The sequence below is a fragment of the Pan troglodytes genome, chromosome 11 (assembly GCF_028858775.2).
Source record: "Pan troglodytes isolate AG18354 chromosome 11, NHGRI_mPanTro3-v2.0_pri, whole genome shotgun sequence".
NCBI lineage: Eukaryota > Metazoa > Chordata > Mammalia > Primates > Hominidae > Pan > Pan troglodytes.
The window spans coordinates 78,716,768-78,743,009 of NC_072409.2; the positions used below are offsets into that span (position 1 = coordinate 78,716,768).

General features: G+C 36.4%; 1 protein-coding gene across 13 annotated transcripts in view; it reads right to left on the reverse strand.

Moving 5' to 3' along the window:
* Positions 1-26,242, reverse strand: part of ZCCHC7 (zinc finger CCHC-type containing 7) — a 238,958-nt gene that overhangs the window by 87,765 nt on the left and 124,951 nt on the right. The window contains exon 1 of one of the 13 annotated variants that reach the window (XM_054657808.2): positions 21,774-24,017. The exons of the other annotated variants lie outside the window; for them this stretch is intronic. Within the exon in view, the coding sequence (XP_054513783.1) occupies positions 21,774-22,131 (358 nt within the window). The 5' untranslated portion in view covers positions 22,132-24,017. Of the gene's footprint in view, positions 1-21,773; positions 24,018-26,242 lie in introns of those variants that run through there. 13 annotated transcript variants of the gene reach the window in all.

The window sequence follows — 26,242 nt, forward strand, 5'->3', positions numbered from 1 at the left end:
AGCAGCCGTCGATAATTCTTTAAATCCATTATTTCATTATTATTTCATTAGGAGTTGCAAAATGTGGTGTTCAAACTATTCCTTTTTCATTTGTTGGCACCAATACTTCTCTCTAAAGGAAAACCTCCCCCTCATTTGGGTAACCAAACATTCTTTTTTTAGGTACCCTGAGGTAGAGTTCATATAATTGACACTATATATCAAGGGTTTCTTTTAAGAATTTGAGTTATACAGAAAGAGTCATCTCTGTTTCTTCAGAATGAACAGAAATGAAAGTAATGGCTCCTCCTCTTCTACTACTATTTTTTTTTTTTTATTATTGCTGGAAACTACTTTCAATGATGGCCTCTTTAAAGAGGAGATTGTGGGAAAAGAAAAATTCTTATTTTGAAACATTAAAATTCCCTAGGAGGTCTTTTTCTTTTCGAGACAAAGTTTCGCTCTTGTTGCCCAGGCTGGAGTGCAGTGGCACGATCTTGGCTCACTGCAACCTCCACCTCCCAGGTTCAAGCGATTCTCCTGCCTCAGCCTCCCAAGTAGTTGGGATTACAGAAATGTGCCCAGCTAATTTTGTGTTTTTAGTAGAGACAGGGTTTCACCATGTTGGCCAGGCTGGTTTTGAACCCCGGACCTCAGGTGATCCACCTGCCTCAGCCTCCCAAAAGTGCTGTGATTACAGGCATGAGCCACCGCGCCCAGCCTCCTAGGAGGTCTTTTCAATGCTAAGACTTTATGTGTATGTAGTGTATCTGAGTCTTTTCACACGAAAATGCCAAGAACTTGACTCTGATAATATGTAGACATTCAGTATTGGGATATCTCAAGGCCAATCCTAAGCTTGCTTTTCTATACCAGCACTGCCCAACAGAAATGTAATGCAAGCCACTAATGTGAGATTGGTAATTTTAAATTTTCTAGTAGTCACGTTAAACAAGTAAAATTAATTTTAATAATATATTTTATGTAGCCCAATATAGCTAAAATATTTTAACATGTAATCAATGTAAAATATTATTAATAACATGCTTTACAGCCTTTTTTCAGCCTTTAGACTATAACACATCTCAATTCAGACCAGATACACACATAGCTAATGGCTACCAAATAAAACAACAAAGCCCTCTATTTTCCTCAGATAACTGAAACCCTAAGTTAGCCTGCCTATCTATGCTTATGATTCACAGATATAAAACTCTTGACCTGACCACTCAAATTCAACTGGCCTAGGTGCCTCAAATGCACTTCCTAAAACTGGTCCCTTCTGAGTATTTCCTTAGTATACGCAGGGCACAATCAGAAATCTAGGAGTTGTTTTTCTCTTCCTCATCTCCCATAAATAGTTCCATACCAAGTTCTGTTGATTTTACTTTAAAAAATTATAATTCAGTTATAATCTTTCTTCACTGTCACCTCACTAACCTAAGATAACAACATTATCATATCATGCCTAGAACTTCTTCTTCTTTTTTTTTTTTTTTGAGACAGAGTCTCACTCTGTTGCTCAGGTTGGAATGCAGTGGTACAATCATGGCTTACTGCAGTCTCGATCTCCCCAGTTCAAGCGATCCTCCTGCCTCAGCCTCCCTGGTAGCTGGGACTATAGGCACGCACTGCAACACTCAGTTAATTTTTAAAATTTTTAGTAGAGATGAGATCTCACTACGTTGCCCAGGCTAAACTCCTGGGCTCAAGTGATCCTCCTGCCTCAGCCTCCCAGTAGCCTCTTAACTGGTATTTCTGCAGGTACTACAGGCCCTCTCACCATTCTCTTTTCTGAAGCATAGCTATCTTTTAACAATGGAAATCTGCTCCTATAACCCCTGCTTCATATACTTCATTAGCAACTGCTCTAAAAATAACGTTCAAAACCTTAACATGGCCTACAATGCCTGAAATTTCTGATCTTTACTTACTCTTCCAGCCTCATCTTGCCCTACATGCTCTCTCTCACACTCTTTCAAGCCACAATGGCCTACCTTCAGGACAGCAAGCAAATAATTCATCCCTTCTAGTAGATAGGGTGCACATGTTATTTCCTTGGATCAAAACACTCTTTGCCTCACCATTTCGACTAGTTAATTCTTTTGGATTTCAGCTTAGACGTCACCATAAAAGCCTTCCTTGGCCTCCATACTACGTTAGAATATTATACACTCTCATACTACTGTTTTATCTTTCCCTTATAGCAGTCTGGGTCACTTCTTATCCCTAACCTAGCATACAGTAGTATTCAATACATTTGTTGAAAGACCACATGAATAGAGTAGTGAAGGTGATGGCACCCTATTCAGAATTAAATGCCAGAATTGATAACAGTAAAGTTTCACAGCTGAGAACAGCATTAGCCCCTCGGAAAGAGTAGAAATTTTGCGGCCGGGCGCGGTGGCTCATGCCTGTAATCCCAGCACTTTGGGAGGCCAAGGTGGGCGGACCACAAGTTCAGGAGATCGAGACCATCCTGGCTAACACGGTGAAATCCCGTCTCTACTAAAAATACAAAAAATTAGCTGGGCATAGTGGCAGGCGCCTGTAGTCCCAGCTACTTGGGAGGCTGAGGCAGGAGAATGGTGTGAACTTGGGATGTGGAGCTTGAAGTGAGCCCAGATCGCGCCACTGCACTCCAGCCTGGGCAACAGAGCGAGACTCTGTCTCAAAAAAAAAAATAGAAATTTTGCTTTTTTTTTTTTTTTTTTCTGTGAGGACAGGGCTCAAGAGTGCATTCATGACTTTTGAAGTTTACTACTTTGTTTCTTTGCAAATAAACACCTGATAGGTCTGGAACTTCTGCATACCTTATTGGCCAGGTAGAGAAATCTGGTAGTGAGTAAAATCTAATTATCTTATAATAGTAGTTGGTTTTGAGAACACATTAGAGATACCAAGAGCTTTCACAAAAAATTCACACAGAATTTGTTTTGTATTAGGCTCTGTGTTAAGCACTGTGGGGAACAAAAAATCTGAAACACAGTCCCTGCTCTGAGGAACTTCCAATCAAGTTAGTGATGGTACCTGAATGGCATTATAAGAAATGCTAATAGGGCTTAGAGAAAGAGAATCTTGGGTTGATGTGATCACAGAGGAAATCTTCAACTTCAAGAAAATGCAGGCTGGGCCCAATGGCTCACACCTGTAATCTCAGGTCAAGGTGAGAGGATCCCTCGAGCCCAGGAGTTCAAGACCAGGCTGGGCAACATGGTGCGACCCTGTCTCTATAAAAAATGAAAAAATTAGGCCGGGCGCGGTGGCTCACGCCTGTAATCTCAGCACTCTGGGAGGCCGAGGCGGGTGGATCACAAGGTCAGGAGATCGAGACCATCCTGGCTAACACGGTGAAACCCCATCTCTACTAAAAATACAAAAAATTAGCCAGGCGTGGTGGCAGGCACCTGTAGTCCCAGCTACTCGGGAGGCTGAGGCAGGAGACTGGCGTGAAGCTGGGAGGCGGAGCTTGCAGTGAGCCGAGATCATGCCACTGCACTCCAGCCTGGGTGACAGAGCGAGACTCTGTCTCAAAAAAAAAAAAGAAAAGAAAAAATTAGCCGTGCATGGTAGTCCCAGCTACCCAGGAGGCTGAGGTGGGAGGATCACTTGAGCTTGGGAGGTCGAGGTCGAGGCTGAAGTGAGCTGTGATCATGCCACTTCATTCCAGGCTAAGAGACAGAGCAAGGCCCTGTTCTTCTCCCCTGTCTGCCCCCCACCACCAAATGGGAGACAGAGATGCAATTTCATTAATAGAAATCATAAATATAAAAAGAGAAGAACACTTTCAGCAAGAGGTAATGCTAAATACAAGTGACAGAGAATTCTGTTCTAGGGCTGAGTATACTGTTTTGGCTAGTAAACTAAGAAGATTCATCTCACCTTAATCCTTAGTTCTGTCTCTAAGGATCAAAACAGGTCATCAGAATAGAGAATCAAAGACTTTTTATATTATACTAATTATCTTAGCCAAGAAATGATGAGGATTAATAAACTTTGCAACCCATCTTCCAAAGCCTTTGAAACTGGGCCTGAATGGATAATTAATTGTATAGGCATATTCCAAGGACTGTATTCCGGGTAGGATACCTCTCTCTCTCTCAATATAACATTTTTTTGACCATTTATACAGAAAAACTTAAATTTATTTCCCAAAAATTCAGTATGCATGGGAAAAGTCTCAAGTTATCTTCCAAATAACACTGGTATAACATATACATCACTGTTAGACTTTGTTTTTTGAGACAGAGTCTTGCTCCATTGCCCAGGCTGGAGTGCAGTGATGCAATCATTGCTCACTACAGCCTTGATCATCCCGGCTCAAGCTATCCTCCAACCTTAGCCCCCCAAGTAGCTAAGATTACAGGTGTGTACCACTATACCTGGTTAATTTTTCTGTTTTTTGTAGAGATGGAGTCTTGCTATATTGCCTAGGCTGGTCTCAAACTCCTGGGCTCAGGTGATCCTCCCACCTCAGCCTCCCAAAGTACTGGGATTACAAGCATGAGCCACCATGCCAAGCTGGTAGACATTTTTAAAACTGAGTCTAGTGCCAACATGCTTAGCATCATAAAGAGACTATTAAAAATTAATAACAGGAGTGTAAAGCTCTATTTTTATATATTTTTAAAGCTGTATTTTTAAATGTTTTACCCTAAAGCATTAACTACTTTCCCTGATGATTTATCAAATCCTGTCAAGAACTTTATAGCTCTTTACACATCCCTAAATTTAAAAAAACAAATAAATTTACAGTTGTACTATGAGCTCCTCTGAGTTTCACAGTTTTGTCTGTAATAGTTCGTTCTTCCTTTGCCCATTTTGGCCATACCATCATTTCTTGATACCTAAGTGGCATGGTGTGCAGAATCTTCTTTAATATGGTAACTAAACTTTACATATTAAGCATTTGCATTTGGGAAGGTCATTCTGTTTTTTTGGATGAACTATATAAATGAAGTAGGTTAAATCATTTTAGTTTAAAAAAGGAATTAAAGTGTTGTTTTTACCATATTGATACAGTAAATACAGTTCCTACTCTTTTCTTTCTATGTCTGACCTTAAAGAAGAAGTAGAAGTGGCATTATGCTAAGATCTTGAGGAAGAAGTAGGAATTCAACATGCAGGGATTTGGGGAGGGGATGAAGGAAGAGAAGATGGGTATCACAAAGACAGAGACTGATTTGGGGATGAGAAAAGAGGTAGCGAAGTATCAAAGCCTGAATCATCCAGTTTGGCTCATGTGAAGGAGTGCTATGGCATACAGCCTGAAAAAACAGACTAGGGCCAGCACTGAGGGGTGTCAATTCTAGGCTAAACACACTATCCTCAATTTTACAGGCAATAGGATACCTTTGAAAAAGGAAAAAGGTCGTTGGAAAACAGAAAGCCGTGATGAGACCTCTATTTTAGGAAGATCAGTCCAACAGCAATATGGAAGAAACTTAGAGAAGCAACGAGATGACAGATTATGTTTTGGTAAGAGATAAGGGTTTCAACTACAGTGGTAGCATGAGGACAGAAAAAGATGCAAATACTACTTAAGTAGAACAAACAGGATTTGGCCACTTTCAGAGAAACATAAACAAGACTTGGATAATATAATTTCAATCAAAACAAGCTAAAATCAGAAACTATTAAATAAAAACATGGCTAGAAACAAGTTGGCTGAACTGGATTGGGGATGGGAGGAATGACGAACTTTCTTTCGTGATCTCTGACAGTGTCTCCTATTCGCTGATCCTAGGAAGTAAGAAAGAATCACTTTACTAGGAATCCTAGGATCCTAGGAAGTAAAGAATACCTTTCATCCTGTAAGGTATTTAAACTGGAACGTTATTTAAACTGGAACGTCTACTTACTTTTATTTAAACTGAAAGCATGAAAAAGGAGAAGGCAAATGTAAAAGGATTCATTCCCATAATGTAAAAAATGAATCATGTGCTTCTTGATCCTGTCTGCTGAAAGATTCCTTTCTCAAGAGTATTACCTAGGGAAGAGATTCATAATTGCTAAATGGATAGATGTAGTTCTTAACCAGGAGGAAGAACATCTGTTTTCTCTCCTGATGGGATACAGGTTTCCTAGGCTACAAAATTTATCATCTACCCTACACTGCCACACACATACATAAATTCAGAAATACAGACTGAAATGCAAGAACACATAGATAAAAGCTTGTTTTTTCACAAGCTAACTCCTAAACATTAGAAGGGCCTGCTCTTACACTTCAAACATATAGCTTTTAACAACTCATTTTACAGGAAATTTTTACTTCTCTGACGAGAGTTCAAGTTTAACTGCTATGGAGAGGACTAGAGAAAACAGCATACAGAAGGTTGCCTAAGCAATATAAAGTGAGGCATATAAAAAGATCTGGTTACTGCTTGTAATTTATGGTGCTAGCTCTGTACTTAGGAGGAAATACATCCAAAACCAATTATGTATCAAGAAAACTCGTAAAATAAAATAATATATTAAATGCCTACTTTTCTAGTCCTCTGCAATCTGGAGTTAAGTTAGGAAGCCACAATTTAATGAGGGAACAAATAATTAACTATTTAAATTCTGCTGTGGTGTGTATACAATACACAATAAAAAAGGCAGTGGGATACATAAAAGTTACACAATTCTCTGCCCTCCACAAAAAAAGACTATTTAAAATATCTTCATCAGTACACAGGTTTGATACATTAATGTAATTGGTTGATTATGAGAAGAAAAATCAAGTATTCCATTAAGTCTGGTTTAACAGACACTGTAATACCTTTTTCCGTTTTGGGAATGTCATATATTTTTTAAAAATTAAATGCATTTTATTTTATAAGTAATATTTACATTTGTAAGCCATTTAATGGTTTACAAAATGCATTTTAATATTCTTATTAATGTTTAATTTTCACAAGCATCCATTGTAGGAATATTACTTCCACATTATAAAGGAGAAGTGGGCAAGTCTGTCACACAACTAGTAAATGACAGCAAGGATTCAAAATCAGGTCTTGAAAGGTTTAAACAATGTCAACACCAAAGACAAGCAAAGAGATATTATTAGTTTAAGATCTTAGAAATGTAATGCATATATCAAATTAAAGACTCTTGGGCACTCGTTTATCCATGATCACCAAGTTCAGGAAAGGTCTTGGCTGGAGGAAGAAGTGGCACACGCCCTGACCTTGTTGTAAATAACTTCTTCCTACAATTTGGATGTGATTTTCATGTTTTCTACGTTTAGAAGTTACTCTTAATAATTTGCTTCATAAGTAATTTTAAAGTATTGATTAGGGTCTTAAAATCTATCAAAACTGAATTGATTGGCTGGGTTTTCTGTCTTAACTTGAAAAAGGAAAAGAAATTCTAGCTAACTCAAGAAGAAATTTCCATGTATCCAAAACTTTGCACCCCTTCTGCAAATGTATGTGTGTAGTGTACAATGAAATTTGCCACGTGAAAAATAATTACATAAAATTGTCTAAAAGGTAAAATGACTAATAAATGAAAAGGCCTGATGTCTTCTAGTCTTTTGTTCTTAACTGTAGGATTTTAAAGAGGATATGCAATATTAGTATGCTTCCTTAGTAAATAATGAGTTATACTGAGTTACTACAATATATATGAACTTTAGAAACAACATGTCATAAAAAGTTTTCTAGGAATCTTAATAGAAATAGCAACTAGTAGCAAGGTACAAATATAAATGGAAAATACGATAAAAACCACAGGTTTTTTTTTTCATTCCTTCCATTTTAAAAATACAAAATATAAGGGTATATAGACAATGTAAGAGTATATACAAAATATAAGGTATATAATAGGAAAAGACTGGGATAAACTGCTACTTTCAACAAGAAAGTAAGATTCTAAAATTCTGGTATTAAAGTTTTGTTAAGCACCATAATTGATGCAAATCCCATAGGTCCCCAAGTCTAGAGTCTAAAATAAGGATGGGCTTATAAGAAATAGGAATTGAAGAATAGAGAATTAAAAAAATAAAAACATAAGCACTGGTTTTAAGAAGAATCACCAGTAAACTCATGTACAACATGAATTATTAACAGTAGAGAAAATCTGATGCTCATCTTTAAGAAAATATGTAACAAAAAATCTTCTATGAAAAGAACATCTTGGGTAATCCACTTATTTAAGACAGTTCTGAAAATCTCTTTTTCCCAAAGTGGATAGACAAACTAAGAAACATCTTCTAAGTAAATCTCAAGAATTTAGTAAACAAGGGTGGCACAAAATTTGTCCATTAAGACTGAAGTAATGGGGCAAAAATCTCAGGTGGATAGAATGCCTACAGGAACGTGGGAGAAAAAAGATGACCCATCTTTTCTGTCAACAATGTCTTTTAAGAGATGAAAAGTAAGGAGCTACAGCAGAGCTTTATACTACAGTGTCACAAAATAATGTTAAGATCAAAGATGATTAAAACACCCATTTATTTGGCAAAATGTATGATTTTCCCTGGTATCCACTGGGAGTTCTGGAAGGCATAGATGACCAGGAGAGGGCAGCTCACCACTGCAGCTGTGAGTAAACTGTGAAGATGCGAATCCCTTTCTTTGCAAACAAGGGGACACTATACTTGTATATTTCCCATAGTCAACTAATAAAGAAGATACTGCCATTAAGAAATCAAAACCACACATGAAGTATAATAGTATAAGTTATTGCAACAAGTAACTAGTAAGAAAAACTATTGATAAGTAAATTAGAGTTCATAAAATAAGATGATGCTAAAGTTCCTGCCCCCTCAGATAAACTGAATATATAGCTAGCAACTATAGTCATTATGACTATGTTTACTATCTTTTTATACTTCAGTGTACTTTCTATAAATAACTACTTTCTTAGAGTTTATCTAAAAAATCTCTTTACAAAAAAAAAAAAAATCACCTTTTTCTACCAACCAAGTTCAAAATTCGGCACACTTTCTCTTGGATCATGTGTAACTCTGAAATATGTTCTACTTATGATCTGTATGTTGCTAGCAAAAACATACAGATTGCTATTGTCAACCACAATCCAATGGAGCTGCTTTGTTATCATCAAAAGTATAAAAATGGGAACTTTTCTACAATGAGGAGACTCTAGACTGACATAATTTCTTCCTTATAGGCTGAAATCTTTCACACAATGAGTGTGGGGATAAAACAATTTAAGCACCCAGAATCATAGTTCTCATTTACTAAGACCTCTGGTTCCTACTAACACAAGACTCAGAAGACAAATTACTAGATTACAAATCTCAAAATTTATTTTCATCAGTATATTACTTGCCGCTTAGATGTTTACCTTGACTAAAATTAGGAGAAAAAAACTGAAAAAGAACAAAAGCAATACTGATTACATAAATGGTTAAAAGGTAATTGCTTAATTACGGAATTTCACTTCCTTGTGAATTTTTCATTTGAAGTTTAAAGCAGTACTTCCAAGCCTTTTTCATGTCATAGTGTTCAAGGAAAGGTGTTTATAGAGCACATTAGGGCAAACGGAGCAGGGCACCTTCAGACAACTGACCCAGAAGCTCCTGCCAGGCCACCCTGAGAACACAAGGAATCAGTATCTTGCTCACCACAACTTATTTTTGCAATAGATGTGGCACATCAGTTAGGAAGTGATAATGTAAATATCTTTGGCCAAGGTTAAGAGGATAAGAGGAGCCTGTAATCCCAGCACTTTGGGAGGCCGAGGCGGGCGGATCACGAGGTCAGGAGATCGAGACCATCCTGGCTAACACGGTGAAACCCCGTCTCTACTAAAAATACAAAAAATTAGCCGGGCGTGGTAGCGGGCGCCTGTAGTCCCAGCTACTCGGGAGGCTGAGGCAGGAGAATGGCGTGAACCCGGGAGGCGGAGCTTGCAGTGAGCCGAGATCGCGCCACTGCACTCCAGCCTGGGCAACAGAGCGAGACTCCGTCTCAAAAAAAAAAAAAAAAAAAAAAAAAAAAAAGAGGATAAGAGGAGGATCAAACAGTAACTCCAATTCTAGTTCATTGAAGACAGCATTTTACAGCATTGAAATGCTGTGGGAAGCAAAGAAGTGGCTGAGTGCAATCTGGGGTCTGTGTGTTGACTTTGACGTCTTTACCTTTCATATACATTGCTTGTTTCAACTCTTGTCCATTTTACAGAGGACAAAAGACATTTAGTTAGAGAAACTTCCTCTAAAAAAAATCTGTTGACATCTTAAAGAAGAAAAAAATGACAAATGAGGCTATGAGACATTTTTCTTGATTTTCTTCTTTAAAAATGTCTCTCACATAGGTACAAGATTACAAGATTAAGGGGGACATATATGGTATCAACAACCACCAAAACTCTGGTTACCGGCATTGATAAACAGTAGGCCATATCAAGCAGCCAGTGGTGAGAGCTAAATAATAATCTATGATCCCTTTCCTTCAACCAAAAAACAAACGAACAAACAAAAAAAGATCAGAAATAATAAAAACCCAAGTGGTAATTAAAAGAAAGATATAGAATAAAACACAGCAAACTAAATCAACAAGAGTATTTTGATAGAGCAGTTTGTCTGAACTCCATTTCAAAAGCCTTCCTCTTAGAACCCCAGTCAGATTCAATAGCTACAGTCCTGGCTGCCAGGGAGTTCAGCTTCCATAAGGCTCCTAGAGGAGTATCAAGTCTTACTAAGAAGGTAGCATGTTTTAAAACAAACTCACTGAACACCTGCATGAAATCTACCATGTCTCTGCCCCTAACAACTATACAGATCCCATTAAGGTCAAATAGTTCATCTTAGGGAAGTCCTGAACAGAGCAATTTAAAGGCAGTTTAGTAGTCTTAGTACTTCAGCAATATAAATGGGCAGAGTAAGCTTACCAGGTATGTAACTTGTGCAGTCACACATGGGCTTGCTCTCAAAAGGGGCCTCTACTTAGTTGAACGGTCCTTTGTCGCCATCTTGAACTTGTTAATGACTTTGAACTTGTACTTTGTAGATGAAGACCAATGGGACAATGGAGCACAGAAAAGAGGAAATATGTCAAGTGTCAGCAAATGCACTAAGCAGCTGGACTGGCTGCCTGGGCCCAAATGTGAATACCTGGGACAGACCTGGACAACACAGGGCACTCAAGGCAGTGGCCAGGACTGAGCCCAGACTGGCAATGGCAATGATGGCAGCAGCCCCATGAAAGAGCGGCTCAGCACTGGGGATATACAGTGGAAAGCCAAAGTACTCCTCTTCCTGGAACCTATCCTAACAGTATATGCGCAAATATTAACTCTCCAGCCTAAGGACCAGGACAGGAAGTGTTGGTGCTCAGAGAGTAAAACCTTTGTCAGCATATTATTGCAAAGTATCCAAGTCATGGCACCAAAAATATATCAGAATTCATCAAGGCATTTATAATCTCCAGTTTTATAAACCACTGCAACATTGCAAACCAAATAGCAATAGCTTTAGAAAGAGAAGTTGAATATAAAGATTGTCACATTTGGTTGAAAAGAACAATATTTTTGTATGAGAACCAACTGTTTTAATGAAGAACCAACTGTTAATGAGAAGGATTATTTTAAATTTAATGTTTCCATATCTTCATACCTGAAGATATGAGGTAGGATGCACAAACAGACATTCTGAATTATATACAAGTCATGAAGTCATTTGGTTTCTTGTACAACTTCCAAGTTACAAGAAATAGCAGAAAGAATATTTAAATACCCCTGTATAAATCTACACTTAGAATTAAATCTATACACAGAACTGATTTGTATAGAGTTAAAGCTTTTAGAAAAATTGTTCTAAAAATTAGCTCTAGATGTTCTAAATTTAGATTTTGAAATAATTTATCAGAAATTTATCCTAATGTTGTCACAGCCTATAAAATGTTCTTAACAGTGGCATCAGTACAAGGCCCCTCCTCAAAATCAAAAATTATCAAAAAATATTTGTAATCTTGCATTTGCCAAACATAATTGACATTACTTCCAATTATATAAATTAAAAATGAAACTTTATAAAAGTATAAATTTTGATGACTAAAATGAATTTGCAGAAAAAAACTAGAAAGTCATGATTAATCAAGATTTCACAGTGATAAGGTATTATTTATTTACTATCTTTTATAAAAGCATGATACCCACAAACATAATTTTGAATTTGTGTTTACTTATTTATTGCTATTAACTCTACCATGTTTTTCTTCCCAAAGGAAAAAAGCTTTAAACATTAGTACTCTTAACTGTACTTTTCCCCTTGCTTTTTGAACAAAGGCCTGCATTTCATTTTCATTCACACTGTATCCCACAAATTGTGTAACCAGCCCTGACCATTAGACGCTAACCCAAGTTTTTTTTGTTTTTGTTTTTCATTTTTTCTGCTACATGTTATAATAATCCAAGTTTCTTTTCGATGCTTGCCTATTGTCTTACAAAACTCCTCTGCTTCCTGAAAGCCAACCTTAAACAGCCATCCATGCCCTACCTGTTTTGTCCTTAATTATTTTTCTGGCCACTTTTCTTTAACTTCTGTGCTACAATCCTACAATCCTGATCTTAAAAGCCTGGGTTTTTAAATATCTATTTTTTGCTTTTCTCTCCAATTCCTCCAATTTGTTACTAAAATATTGACAAGCCCTCAGAACAAACTTTTTTTTTTTTTTTTTTTTTTAAGAGACAGGATCTTGCTCTCTCACCCAGGCTAAAGTGCAGTGGCACGAACAATCACGGCTCACTGCAGCCTCAACCTCACAGGCTCAAGCGATCCTCCCACCTCAGCCTCCCAAGGAGCTAGCTGGGACTACCGGCATGTGCCACGCCAATTTTTGTATTTTTTGTAGAGATGGGTCCCACCATGTTGCCCAGGTTGCTCTCGATCTCCTAGGCTGAAGTAATCTGCCTGCCTCAGCCTCCCAAAGAGCTAGGATTACAGGCATGAGCCACAGCATGTGGCTCCTTAGAATAATTTTTAACTAATTTCTGTTTATTCCCTGTATTCATCCAGTCACTAAATCTTATCAGATCTCCTTTGATATGCCTCTTGAATCTGTGTATTAACCCCATGCTGACTGTGATCATCCTGGACAGGATCCTGGAAACCTACTGTGAGGAGATATCTTATCTCACATGTTCTCTTTAAAGCAACTCATTTGATCCTTGTCAAACCCCTGTAAGACAGGGAGAGGAGGCACTGATGTAAAAATGGTCCTATTTTATAACTGGAGAAATTGAGGAACAGAGACATTAAGGATAGTGCTCAAAGTCATGATAAAAGCAAACTGCTCAAGGGGGGTATGATGAGATATCCTCCATTGCCCAGCGATATCTATTCTCCTGAGTCCTTTAATTTGCAATAAAGCTTTCCTCAGATCAATTTCTCATCCAGGGCTTTTATACTTATAAACTAGAATACAAAGTATAGTTCCTAATCTTACAATTTTAGGACCAGCTATACCCCTTGCCCTAATAAGATTTTAATCTTTGTGTTGCTATAAATACCTGAGGCTGTGAAATTTATAAAGAAAAGAGGGTTTATTTGGTTCACTCTTCAGCAGGCTATATACAAAAGAAGCATGGCACCAGCATCTGCTTAGCTTCTAGTGAGGGCTCAGGAAACTTAGAATCATGGCAGAAGGCAAAGGGGGAGCAGGCGAGTCACACAGTGAGAGAGAGCTTAGCAGTTTTCAAATTTTTAAGTCTCAGGATCCCTTTATATTCTTAAAAATTGAGAGCCTCAAAGAGCCTTTGTTTATTTGGTCTGTTACTATTAGTATCTCCCATACTAGACATTAAAACTAAAAAAAAAAAAAAATTAAATAGTTCTCCACTAACTTAAAAATAAAAAATAAATAAAAGTGAAACTTCTATGAAAAATCTATTTTCCAAAATGAGAAGAGTGGCATTGTTTTGTATTTTTCAAATGTCTTTCCATATCTGGCTTAATAGAAAATAGTTGAGTTGTCATATCTGGCTCTGTATTTAATCTGCTGTGATATGTTGTTTTGACTGAAGTATGTTCTGGGAAACCAGAATATGCTACCCCAAAATAGGAAGGATTGTTCTACTGAAGGTAGTTTTGAAGGAGCAGATGCAAGAAACCTCTCTGCCTTCCACTTGCCTAAATCAAGACATAGATTTGCAAAGACAAATCTATCTGCCCACCTCTCTACTAGGAGAAACAAAGGTTAACCACTGAAGACAACTTTAGCCTGGTAAGGAATCTGTATTAATAAGCTTCACCAACTAGCCTCTACCCGCCATATTGATTTGCCCTTCCAAAATTTACTACGGCTACAGATTCAAAGTCCTTTTCCTCAGTCTTGTATTCTCTAAAAACTTACTGTTCTTTGTTGAAAATGCTCTATTCAAAGCCACCTTGAAAACTACTAATTCCATGGGTGTCTCCCATGTATATATAAAATATACATGTCAATAAACTTCTGTCTTTTGTTATAGGTATCCATATCCAATGAAGAATCTATGAGGGTTGAAAAAAAGTATTTTTCCCCTATGGTATGAAGATTATCTGGCATTACACAATTATGCAGTTGAAAAAGAAAACAGTAATTCAATTGCTTTTTACCATACCTATGGAAACTGTTCTTTCACACTAGGCCAAAATTAACAGGTGATAGTTTCCTAAAAGTTAGTTACAATGTAAAATCTAAAATTGGTCTCTCTTGGACAGTGAATGAAATTTTCACTCATGCATAATTTTGTAACATAATGAATGGGTCATGTGGAAAATACTGGTTCACTGAGTTTTATTTTGTGTGTACAGTACTTCCCGTTTCATCATACAGAATATTCAAAGACATGTACTAGAGTATTGAGGCTTAATAAAATTATTTTTATTGCTTCAAGAACATTCCTAAGTGAAACTAACTAGCTTTTTAAAAAAACTACAGGCATGTAGAAATAACATATAGAATATTATTAGTAAGGTTTGATGTAATTGCCTTCATTCATTCTAAGGAGCCAGAACTTTTACTCCTTACTCCTTATCATCAGTGCAAATGTCAACACATTGAAAAATGTAAATAACTTCTTAGTATTATTAGCAACACAGATTTGACCTTGAAGAAAGGGACACTGAAAGGAACCAGGGACTCCCAGAGGTACACAGACCACACGATGAGAACTACCATTGTAGGCTGTTGGCTAGTATATAAAGAAAGAGTACATAAAGCTGCACAACACTTGGCATGTGTTTTTGACAATCTGGGGAAAAAAACAAAGATCCGTGACCTATCATAATTTATAAATTCTGCTGACTCATGAATCTGAATGGCAGGTTCTACAAGGCTGCTGTTTGGAAGCTAGTAACCAGTCAGAAATGGCATTTTATCCTAATTTCATCAGGTAAATGCTGGAAACAATGTAGAATGCTTATTAAAGCGTCACCTGCTAATGTTGATCTGAAGAAGTCAATTAAAAATATCTGTTGGAAGAAAATACATGTTACATGGAAAGAAGTAAAGAAAAATCTGTTATAGTGATAATCATTAATTTAGGATTTTGCAAAGACCTCAGGACAATTCCCTCAGCACTGTTAAGAATCTGTGGCTGGGCAAAGCTCATTCACTTATTTTCTCATTTCTTGCATTCTAGAACCTACCACAAGTCATCTATAGTCCCATTTTGATAAAGTGAATCAAGACAAAGAGCTAAAACCAAATGATAGGTTACTCATGGTCTCCCAAAGGGCTGACAGAGCACTATGATGCTCATCCATTGATATCTACTCAATTATTTATAATCTTTCCTGCCAAAGTAGCTGATTTCAAATGCTCAATGTTGGCAAATATTAAAATACAGTAGCCTTCCATTATCGGTGGGTTCATGTTCCACAGTTTCAGTTACCCGTAGTCAGCTGTAGTCCAAAAATATTATATGAAAATTCCAGAAATAAACAATTCCTAAGTTTTAAACTGCATGCCATTCTGAGTAGCATGATGAAATCTTGCACTGTCCCCATGAGGATGTGAATCATGCCTTTGTCCAGTGTATCCATGCTATATACCTTATCTACCTGTAAGTCACCTAGTAGCCATCTGGGTTATCAGATTAACTGTTAAGGTATCACAATGCTTGTGTTCAAGGTCAGTAGTAGCCTAATACTACATCACAATGCTTACAATGCCTACATTATTCACCTTACTTCATCTCATAATTTCACATCAACACAAGAAGGGTGAGTACAGTGCCACATTCACATTTACTGACATTATGCTATACTGTTATAATTGTTCTATCTTGTTGTTCTCTTATTGTGCCTAATTTATAAGTTAAACTTTATCATAGGGATGTATGTATGTATAGGAAAAAACAATGCATACAGGGTTCAGTACTATCTACAGTTTTAGACATCCACTGGGAATGCTGGAATGTATTCCCTAAAGATAAGGGTAGACTACAGTATAAACATCCCAAGAGGCTCTTCTGATACTAGTTATAAGGCATCAGCAGTGGCAGCAATGTGAGTAGTATTAGTGATTATTTGAACCATCAATTTACATGCATACCATATGTTACAGATTTCCAAGAACAGGTTGAGTATCCCTAATTCAAAAATCCAAAAAAAAAAGAAACTTTTTGAGCATTAACATGGCACTCAAAGGAAATGTTATGCTCCACTTTAAGTATATAACACAAATATCTCAAAATTTGAAAAAATCCAAAATCTAAAACATTTCTGGTCCCAAGCATTTTGGATAAGGAATACTCAACTCGTATGTACTTTCACATACTTACTCTAATTTCATCAATGTAGTAATTCTTAAAGTAGGTAGAGATCATCTTTTTATAGATAAGTAATCTTTTTATAGGTAAGTAATAAACACATATTAGCGGGCTTAAACCCAAACCTTCTGACGCCTTTTTTTAGTGTTCTTTCCTAGATTCTATCACTTGGAGCTCTCTAGTCAACACCCCACTCTCATCTTTTTTTTTTGTGGGAGTCTGGGATCCTCAAAATGACAATGAGCCTTCTCAATTATCCCAGATGAGATTCAAACCAATATAAAGGGTTAACAGCATTTAAAAAGTTCCCAACTCTTTGTAAATAAACACCAAAGGCTGCAATTTCCCATTAAAGATTACCATTTTTCTTATGTCAGCCAACTTTCAAAAGTATTATCTTAAACTAAATTTATTCAGCAAGCATCTGAGTACTTCTTAAGTATGTTAGTTGGTATGAATATTGTTCAGATTAAAAAACCTGCCAGTTCTTTGTAAAATGGAATTCACTGTAACAAATACATTGTGATTATTCTGGTTGTACCTTCTCACCATAACTGCCATATACCTGAAATATAGGGATAGACCTTAACTCACACCATCATTAATGGGTTTTGCTAAATATTCCAATCATTAATGTTCTGGTAACACTCATATATTACTATTACCAACATAATAATGGAATCGAAAAAGGCTTTGGTTCACGTTGAAGAAAAATTTAAACAACTGGCAAAACTGAAATTAGTTTACTAGCTCCTAATTTCCAGTATAAAATTATAAGTGCACATATAATAATTTATATACTTAAAATATATGTTGATAGGATGGTTTAATTGTATAAAAGGACTATCTTTAAAGAGTCAACTTTAAGCTGTATCAAGGAGGTAACATTCATATCTATACTTGTGAATCATAAAAATGGTTTTGTTTTTTAATCTATGTTGTGATGACATGTGATAACTACTAAATATGTACCATTCCCTCTCATATTCATGTTACCTGTAATGAATCAAAGACCAAAGTGATAGGAAGTCTCTGCTGAAGTTTAATGTAAATTTTTTTTTTATGTGAATCTCCCTGGTCCCACTGTGTGTGTCACGTGGTCAATTTAAATGAAAATACATGAAATGGAAATTTGTTCTTTTCTTCTTCAAGGTCATTCGGTTTACCATTTGTTTCAGTCACATCTGTATCATGTACATAGATGAAGAAAAAGTGGATCGGTAAAATAAAAATAATAACCATAAAATGCTATAACTTCAATGTCTTAGACTTATCAAGATTCATTAAAGAAGCAATGTAATTAAAATTTGCATTGTCACTACAATCTTTATTCATAAATCCTGGTAAGCCAACCTCACCATAAGTGATACAGATGTATTTTTTTCCCTAAGTCTTTTAGATGATCATATTATGATTTTCCTTTAAAAAAAAACTATGATGATAAAAGAATAGCATAATCTAATTACTATTCTTCAGGAAATAAAGGGAAATCACATTGTGTTGATTTTTTAATAAAAATTCAATTTTCCAAAAAAAAGTTTTCTTGCCGTATCTATAGACCTTTTAGAATCTTAGTTCTAAATTTTACTAGATTCATTAACTTTTTGTGACAAATGTTCTTATTTATGGGAATATGAGTTGTTTTAAATGAAAATGACTCAGCTGTATTTTAATGAAAGGAAGGAAACAAACAGCTCATTTTAACATAAATTTGAGATTTTTCAATAAAGGTGTGAAATTAATTTAGAGTCAGAACTATTAAGTGGGGGTCTCAGAAGGCATTTTAAAGCCTGGCTCCACTTGAAATTCACCAATTTCTAAAAGTTACCTCTAACACAAAATAATAACATTGGAGATGATTAGCTCTCAAATACCAATGTTGGTATTACAGGATGGTACTATGTTTGTCCTCACTTAATGTTCTCTCAACAGGTGAGAAAGCAGTATTAAGTCAAAATCAGCTCTGACTGACGTAAGGGTGACTTAAATTGGGTTGACTGGTAATCTAAGTTAAAACAATAATTTGCAAAGTTATTATCATTTCACCTTGAACGTTAGTTACACTTCAAATTTCACTTTTACATTGAATAGAAATCTCTATGTATTTTCCTCTAGTGATGGCAGGAGACTACTGTGTTTACATTTTGTATGTGACTATAAGTAATTTCTTAAAATATCCGGGGGACAATAGAAGGGATGAAATTAAGGAATTCCAAAACTGGCATATTAAAATCATATTCAAAGTATATTAAGTATATTAAATTGAGACCAATGATTGTTACACTATTTTGGTTCTGGCTCATTTGGGATGCATATTTTTACTTTTGCCTTAGGCAAAAATTAAAGATAGATTTCATAAATATTTGGGAGTTCTTGGTCACAACCCTGCACTCAATGCTATCTACTGTTTTCAGGTAAATACTAACATATTTTAAAATAAGTTACTTAAAATCACAAAGAAAAAAAAACTATCCATCTTGGGATATACTAGGGCAGTTTCAGAGCAATGGAAAATAAACTTAGAGCTGTTTAAATGAGAAATATTACACCTCATTTTCATAAATCCAATTTATTCACAAAAATTTGGTATAGTTTATACCAAACCATAAAGCCTATAAGAGATATATTATTAAATAATGGTATGTTTTCAGAAGGTTTTACAAAATTGTGAATTAAAATAAGTCTATGTTTTATATATTAAAAAAGGCAGGGAAAGAACAAAGGGAAGAAAACAGAAAAAACTAAATTAAAAACACTAATGTAAGCTAATACTGCTTACATATGAACATCAAGATGCCAAGGGACCCAATACAATCCTCAGTCTAACATTTTCAATGGCACAGCCTAGTGATCACACGATACTGGTGATACTCTCTAGTTACCCCTGGCAACCTTTCTCAACTGTAACGATGCTACCCTACAATAGCTTTCACTGGGCAGCTTTCTCTTCACTTAGCTGAATGCTCTGGGACCATCTGCGTCGGCAAGCATAAAAGGCCAGCCTGCCTGTGGGCCCGTCACTCTGAACACCACCTCTCTGACCCTGATTAAATACAACTTTCAATCCTTTTTGTCCTCCCTGTTGACTTCTCCTATTAAGGGAGCCCTCTGACAAAGAAAGCGGAAGAGTGGACTAACTGCCCCCAAGAAAGGTGATGTCTGATACTGCTCAACACAAGGATTAGCAAGCCAATACATAACAAAAGCAAGTTTTGGGGGAGGGGAGAGGTAAAGAAAAAAATGGTTTTAGCTAGAGCTTTGACTAATTCAGTAGGTACACAATTCAACAAATAGCTATACAAGAGGACTTCTTTGATAGAAATAACTATAGCAGAACAATAATTTGGAGAGATACCTTTCAAGATCTTGACATAAGACCATGACATTGACAAAAAAGCCAGATATTTGTTTTCTACTTGATTTTTTTAAATTAAAAAGGAAACATAGTTGAGGACAGGAAAGATTGCTGAAAAAAATGAGAAATGAAATAAAAATATAAATAAATCATAATTATACTTGTTTCATTAGAAAGGTTGCTTGGCTTACTGAACACATTAAATTGACATTTGAGTTTATATAAAGGTGGAAACCAATTCCAAAATACTACAAACAATCATTTTTGTAACTCATCATGCCTAGACTGAGAGAACTTCAATTTGAAGAAACTAGTTTCACAGGATGAAGTCCTTTTAATAAAAAGAACACATTTTAAAACTTCCAAGTAGATGGAGGCTTGTCAACACCATCCACTTCTGTAAAGTAATCAGAACCCACCAATAGGTCAGCTGATCAAAATTACCACCTTTAATAAAACCATCACTTTACAAAGTAACTCATAAGCTTTCCTGCCCTGATTATCAGGCCAGCTAATAAATGAAAGATCTGCCTGGCTCAATCAACAAAGCAATTAAATAATGCAACCTCATAATATACCTTGAAACATTAATGAAAAAAATAAGCAAAAACCAACAAGCTAAGGAACTCTATTCTGAGCTACTTAAAAGTCTAAAGTAAAACTTGACTGTACCTTATTCAAGGAATGGCCAATAAGCCTAGAAAAGTCAAGTGAGAGAGAGAGAAGAGAGGCCAGGCGTGGTGGCTCACGCCTGTAATCCTAGTACTTCAGGAGGCAGAGGCAGACGGATCACCTGAGGTCAAGAGTTCGAGATCAGTCTGGACAACATGGTGAAACCTCGCCTCTACTAAAAATACAAAAATTAGCTGGGTGTGGTGGCAGGCATCTGTAATCCCAGCTACTTGGGAGGCTGAGGCAGGAAAATTGCTTGAATCCAGGAGGCGGAGGTTGCAGTGCACTGAGATCGCACCACTGCACTCCAGTCTGGACAACAGAGCAAAAACTCCATCTCAAAAAAAAAAAAAAAAAAAAGAGAGAGAGAGATTGATTCCTAGTACACATGAGACTTTCTGTGATAAAACTAGGGAAACCCTGGACAAACTGGGACAAGGTGATCATCCCAGGAGAGAGGCCACATATATGGAGAAAAGTATTCATGTGCTAAACACTGTGCTAGATTTTTTCACAGAACTTAATTCACTTAGTCTTCACAACAACCCTATGAGGAAAGAATTTTTTAAATGAGGAAGTCTTGCTAACTATGAGGATAAGTGATCTTTACAAGGCTGGACTATTAGAAGAATAGGAATCAGAATCTGACTGCTTATCTTCAAAGCTCATGTTTCTATCACAATACCATGCTGCCTTTCTACGAGTTAGGCAGGAAGAGTGATGGAGCCATCATTTTCCCTCAGCACAAAATTTGGCAAACCCAGAAGGACCATACTCTACACATCTCTGACTATGTTGTATTCCAAGAGACCTACACAGAAACAAAGCAGTGCTTGATTGATCATATAAATTATGGTGGAATCTGAACTGATAAGTGTGTTGAACACTTTAGAAAATCTATGTACTGGCTGGGCGCGGTGGCTCATGCCTGTAATCCCAGCATTTTGGGAGGCCAAGGAGGGCAGATCAAGAGGTCAAGAGATTGAGACCACCCTGGCCAACATGGTGAACCCCATCTCTACTAAAGATACAAAAATTAGCTGGGCATGGTGGCACGCACCCGTAGTCCCAGCTACTCGGGAGGCTGAGGCAGGAGAATTGCTTGAACCCAGGATGCGGAGGTTGCAGTGGACTCCAGCGTGGCGACAGGGCAAGACTCTGTCTAAACAACAACAACAACAAAAAAAAAAAAAAAAAAAAAAAAAGGAAGAAGAAGAAAATATAAGTACAAAACATGCTGCTGGGAACAATTCTTTATTGCTGGATTTCCTGGCTTTATGGGGCTGGGAATTGGCTCTTACAGAGAACGAGGTAAAAACTATGTTTGATAAAGAGAATAGGATCAAGTGTTGAGAATAAGAACTGTGTTCCAGAGCAGGATTCAGATATTCAGATACGGCACTGGAGAACATGACCATTCTCCCTTCTGAGGTTCTCCAACATACCCAGTAATTCCCACTACCAAGATATTGTCACAACAATAAATGGGACCATAGACTCACATCAACAAAAGCCCATTTTAAGAAGCAAAAATTTGGTTGATGTAACCATCTCCCCACCTCTCCCACATTTCCCTTTTCTAAGGGAAAGGGACAATATTCAAGTTTATGGGAAGACAATGTTCTATAACAAAGAAACCAAAGAAGATATGAGATATCCACAAATAACTAAAATATTAATAACAAAGTTACATGTGACATCTGCATTGAGACTATGACAGATTGTTCTAAGAATTTTACATCATTACTTGTTAGAGTAAGTAGGGAAAGCTTTACAAAAATAGTTATCAGTTGGGCTGGCTTTGAAGGCTGGTGGAATTTAGTTCTGGCAGTCTGATATGAGACAAAGCATTCCAGCTACAGATATATGAGCAATGGCAAAAGCAGTAAAATCAGAAAAGTATTCAGTATATGGCTATCATCTAGCACTCATAATAAGCTTTTACTTGAATTATGACATGCTTATCAATTTCATCATGGTGTCTTCAGGGATTCACATGAAGGCACCTAACAGGTTTTAGCTATAGGCAGTAGGTATCCAAAACAGGCCTTTTCACTGCCTTTCACTGAACATTCTTTCTAAGAGCTTCTAAGTACTTAGAAGGGTTGGGCAACCAGAGATCCCTGGCTCCCAAACAATGTTATTGGGTAGGAAATCTGGATTAACTGAAGTTGTAGAGTCTAAAAGAGTATAAAAGAACATTTGGTTTAACTTCCCAGATAATACAGGAACCACTACTACTGAAACGCTCCAGGCAGGAAATTAAAATAACTGCAATAACATCATTTTAATTTACCATTTTAAATTACTTTAATGCTTAAACAGATTGCACATCTAGAAGCAGGGTGGTATAATAGGAAAAGTTCTAGCTCTGAAACAAACTGACTTTACCTTCTGAACCTGTTTGTTCAAAAATAAAATTGGGTTAATACCTGTTCTGACTACCTCCTCTGAGAACTGTAAGGGTTGTATGAGAAAATATGTCAAAGTATGTAAATATTAAAGCATTATACAAATGTATTCTACTATCATTTATGCTGGCTTATATATAAAACACTAAAAATAATTTTTAACACATTCATACCTAGATAAAAGAGTTGAAAAACAACTTTTTTTTTGTTTTCTAATAAATAGGAATAAATAGGCAATACTCTTCAGGTTTGTGACTTGTCTTGGTGTCAAGTGAAGAGATGAAGAAAATATATCCTTGATTTCCAGCTTTATTATTATTATTATTATTATTTTTACTTTTACTTTTTTTGAGACAGGGTCTCACTTTGTCTTCCAGGCTAGAACGCAGTGGTGCAATCATGGCTCACTGCAGCCTTGACTTCCGGGGCTTAGCAGAGAACTACTTAGTTGGGACTATAGGCACATGCCACCATGCCCAGCTAATTGTTTTTATTTTTTATTTTTCTAGAGATGGGGTCTCCCTGTGTTGCCCAGGCTGGTTTCAAACTCCTGGGCTAATGCAATTCTCCTACCTCGGCCCTTCCCAAAGTGCTGAAATTAAAGGTGTGAGCCACTACACCCAACTTCCAACTTCACTTCTTATCAAAACTGGGCCAATGGCTTTGAAGCCTTAATGTCCTTAACTGCTATACTGAAAATAATTTTCAGAAACAGTACAACATTCTGGTACTGATACCACATCACCTAGAACAGAGTTACAGATGGGGTATTCAAGTTTTAAATAAACAATACATTTGAAAAATGGTGTAATTCCTGTCTAAGAACACTTAAATGCAGTAAGGTCACTGATCTCTCATTGAAATGGTTTTTTGCTCATTTCTCTCTCTACCCAGGTCCCTCTTCAAAGTTTTAATTTGTCACTCAACAGTGAGCAACAAGAGACTTCAGGAAAGTTACTTGATATCACTACATTTTTAAACTGGAAACAGCAATAAAAATACCTACCTCTCCTTCACAAAGCTGTGAAGTGAGGTGTGAAAGGCTAAGTGACAGAATATAAAAATCCACAATGTACATTTATGTCCACTTATATATGTTATCTAAAAAATTTGAACTCACAGAAGTAGAGAATAAAATGGTGGTTACCAGGAGTTTGGTGGAGAGGGGGTTGGGGAAGTATCTGTCAAAGATAACAAAATTTCAGTTAGATAGGAAGAATAAGTTAAAGATATCTGTTGTACAACATGGTGAGTACAGTTAACGATACACTGTATTCTTAAAAATTGCTAAGAGAGTAGGTTTTAAGTGTTCTCATCACAAAAAACAGGTATGTGAGGTAATACTATGGTAATCATCTCAATTTAGCCATTTCACAATATATACAGTCGTCCCACAGTATCCAGAGGTTCCAAGGTTCCAAGATGCCTCAGCTACCAAAATCTATGGATGCTCCTGCAATCAGTCCTGTAGAACCCATCAATACAAAAAGTTGACTTGCAAATATATTTTCCACCCATGGTTAGTTGAATCTGTAGATACCGAGAGCCAACTGCACATATTTCAAAACATCATGTTGTACATGTTAAATACGTACAACTTTTAATATGTCAATTTAGAAAAGGGGAAAAAATACATGATTCTTTTTCCTGCCCCAAATGATGGTCCACATTGGCCCAGAGTTTACTACACCAGTTTTACAGCAATGTGTTTAGTAAATGCACTCTTCATTATAGTTAATAATATCCTATACTGGTATAGTACATTAAATATTTCACAATGCATTCACATCTGAAACATAATGAATTAGGTAACAAAATCATTATCATACGCTGATGCTAAAGATGGAGAGCCCTGAAGACCCTTGTGGACTCCTGTGGGTTCAGTTAACATTCTCATGCTGATTACCTTCCTAATCTATCTATCTAGTTTCATTCTCTCTTGAGCTTGGCTCTACATTCATATATCCAGTTCCTTTCTGGACACCTCAAATTAGATCATCTACAAGCACTTCAAATCAAATGTTAAAAACAAACTATTATTTGTCCACTTTCAAATTTGATTCTCCTCTAGTATTCACTATCCAGAAGAACAGTACCATGACCTCTCATCTATTTTAGAAAGGAATCAGTCTCTTTAAGTTTGATCTTGCCATCATCTGCCCAACCCCTGCTATTCTTTGCCTTCTGCCAAACTGACTTGTAAATTGTAAATATGACCCTGTCACTATCTTACTAAAAATATCTTTGAGATACTCTTGATTTTTCTGATCGTTCTTATAAATCCCTTCATAATCTGGTCTCACTTTACCAATCCAGACTAATGTCTCGCTATTCTCCATTACCTTTAAAACCTATGGTCCAGCCACACCAAATTATACATAAATCTCTTAAGCAATAGCAATAGGGCTATATACCTGCTATTCTCTGAACCTGCAACAACACTCTCTCTCTTCCAGGCCTTCCTCTGTTTAGCTTATTTTAATTATTCTTCAGGTCCTAATTCAGTTTTGGGAAATCAGATAAGACTTCTGGAGGAAAGAAGTCTTGGAGTAAAGAAGTCTTACCTGATTTCCCAAAAGTGAATTCAGAGTCCTAGACGTCCCCATGATGTCCTATATTTTCATCTATCAAGGTACTTACACTTTGTATTGTAAGTATCCATTTATGTGTCTGACTCTCTCTTAGGCTACGAGCTAGTTACTCTTAGGCAATAACACATTTCTACTGCTTAACATTGTCCACTCTGCACAGGTAGGTGCTCAACAATAGTTTGTTGGATTGAATTTAGTTTACTGTTATATGGCTTCTAAGAAATTATTTGCTTATCTAATAATTTGCTAGTATATTTTAAAATTACAATTTCAACTGTTTAAATGGAAATTCCTTTCTTTTATTTCAGTCTTTTAATTTTTAAAAATAGCTTCTTCTTTAAAGTATTAGAATATTGAACATTAAAGAAGAGTTACATATCCTTTCTATTGAAACATTTCAAGGAGAGGATGAAAATCTGAAACTACTGACTATAACTGTGTTCAAAAAATAAAAATAAAAAATAAAGTTTATCTTTAAAGTTACTCAATTTATGCCAAATATAAAATTTTATCTAAATCTATCTAAA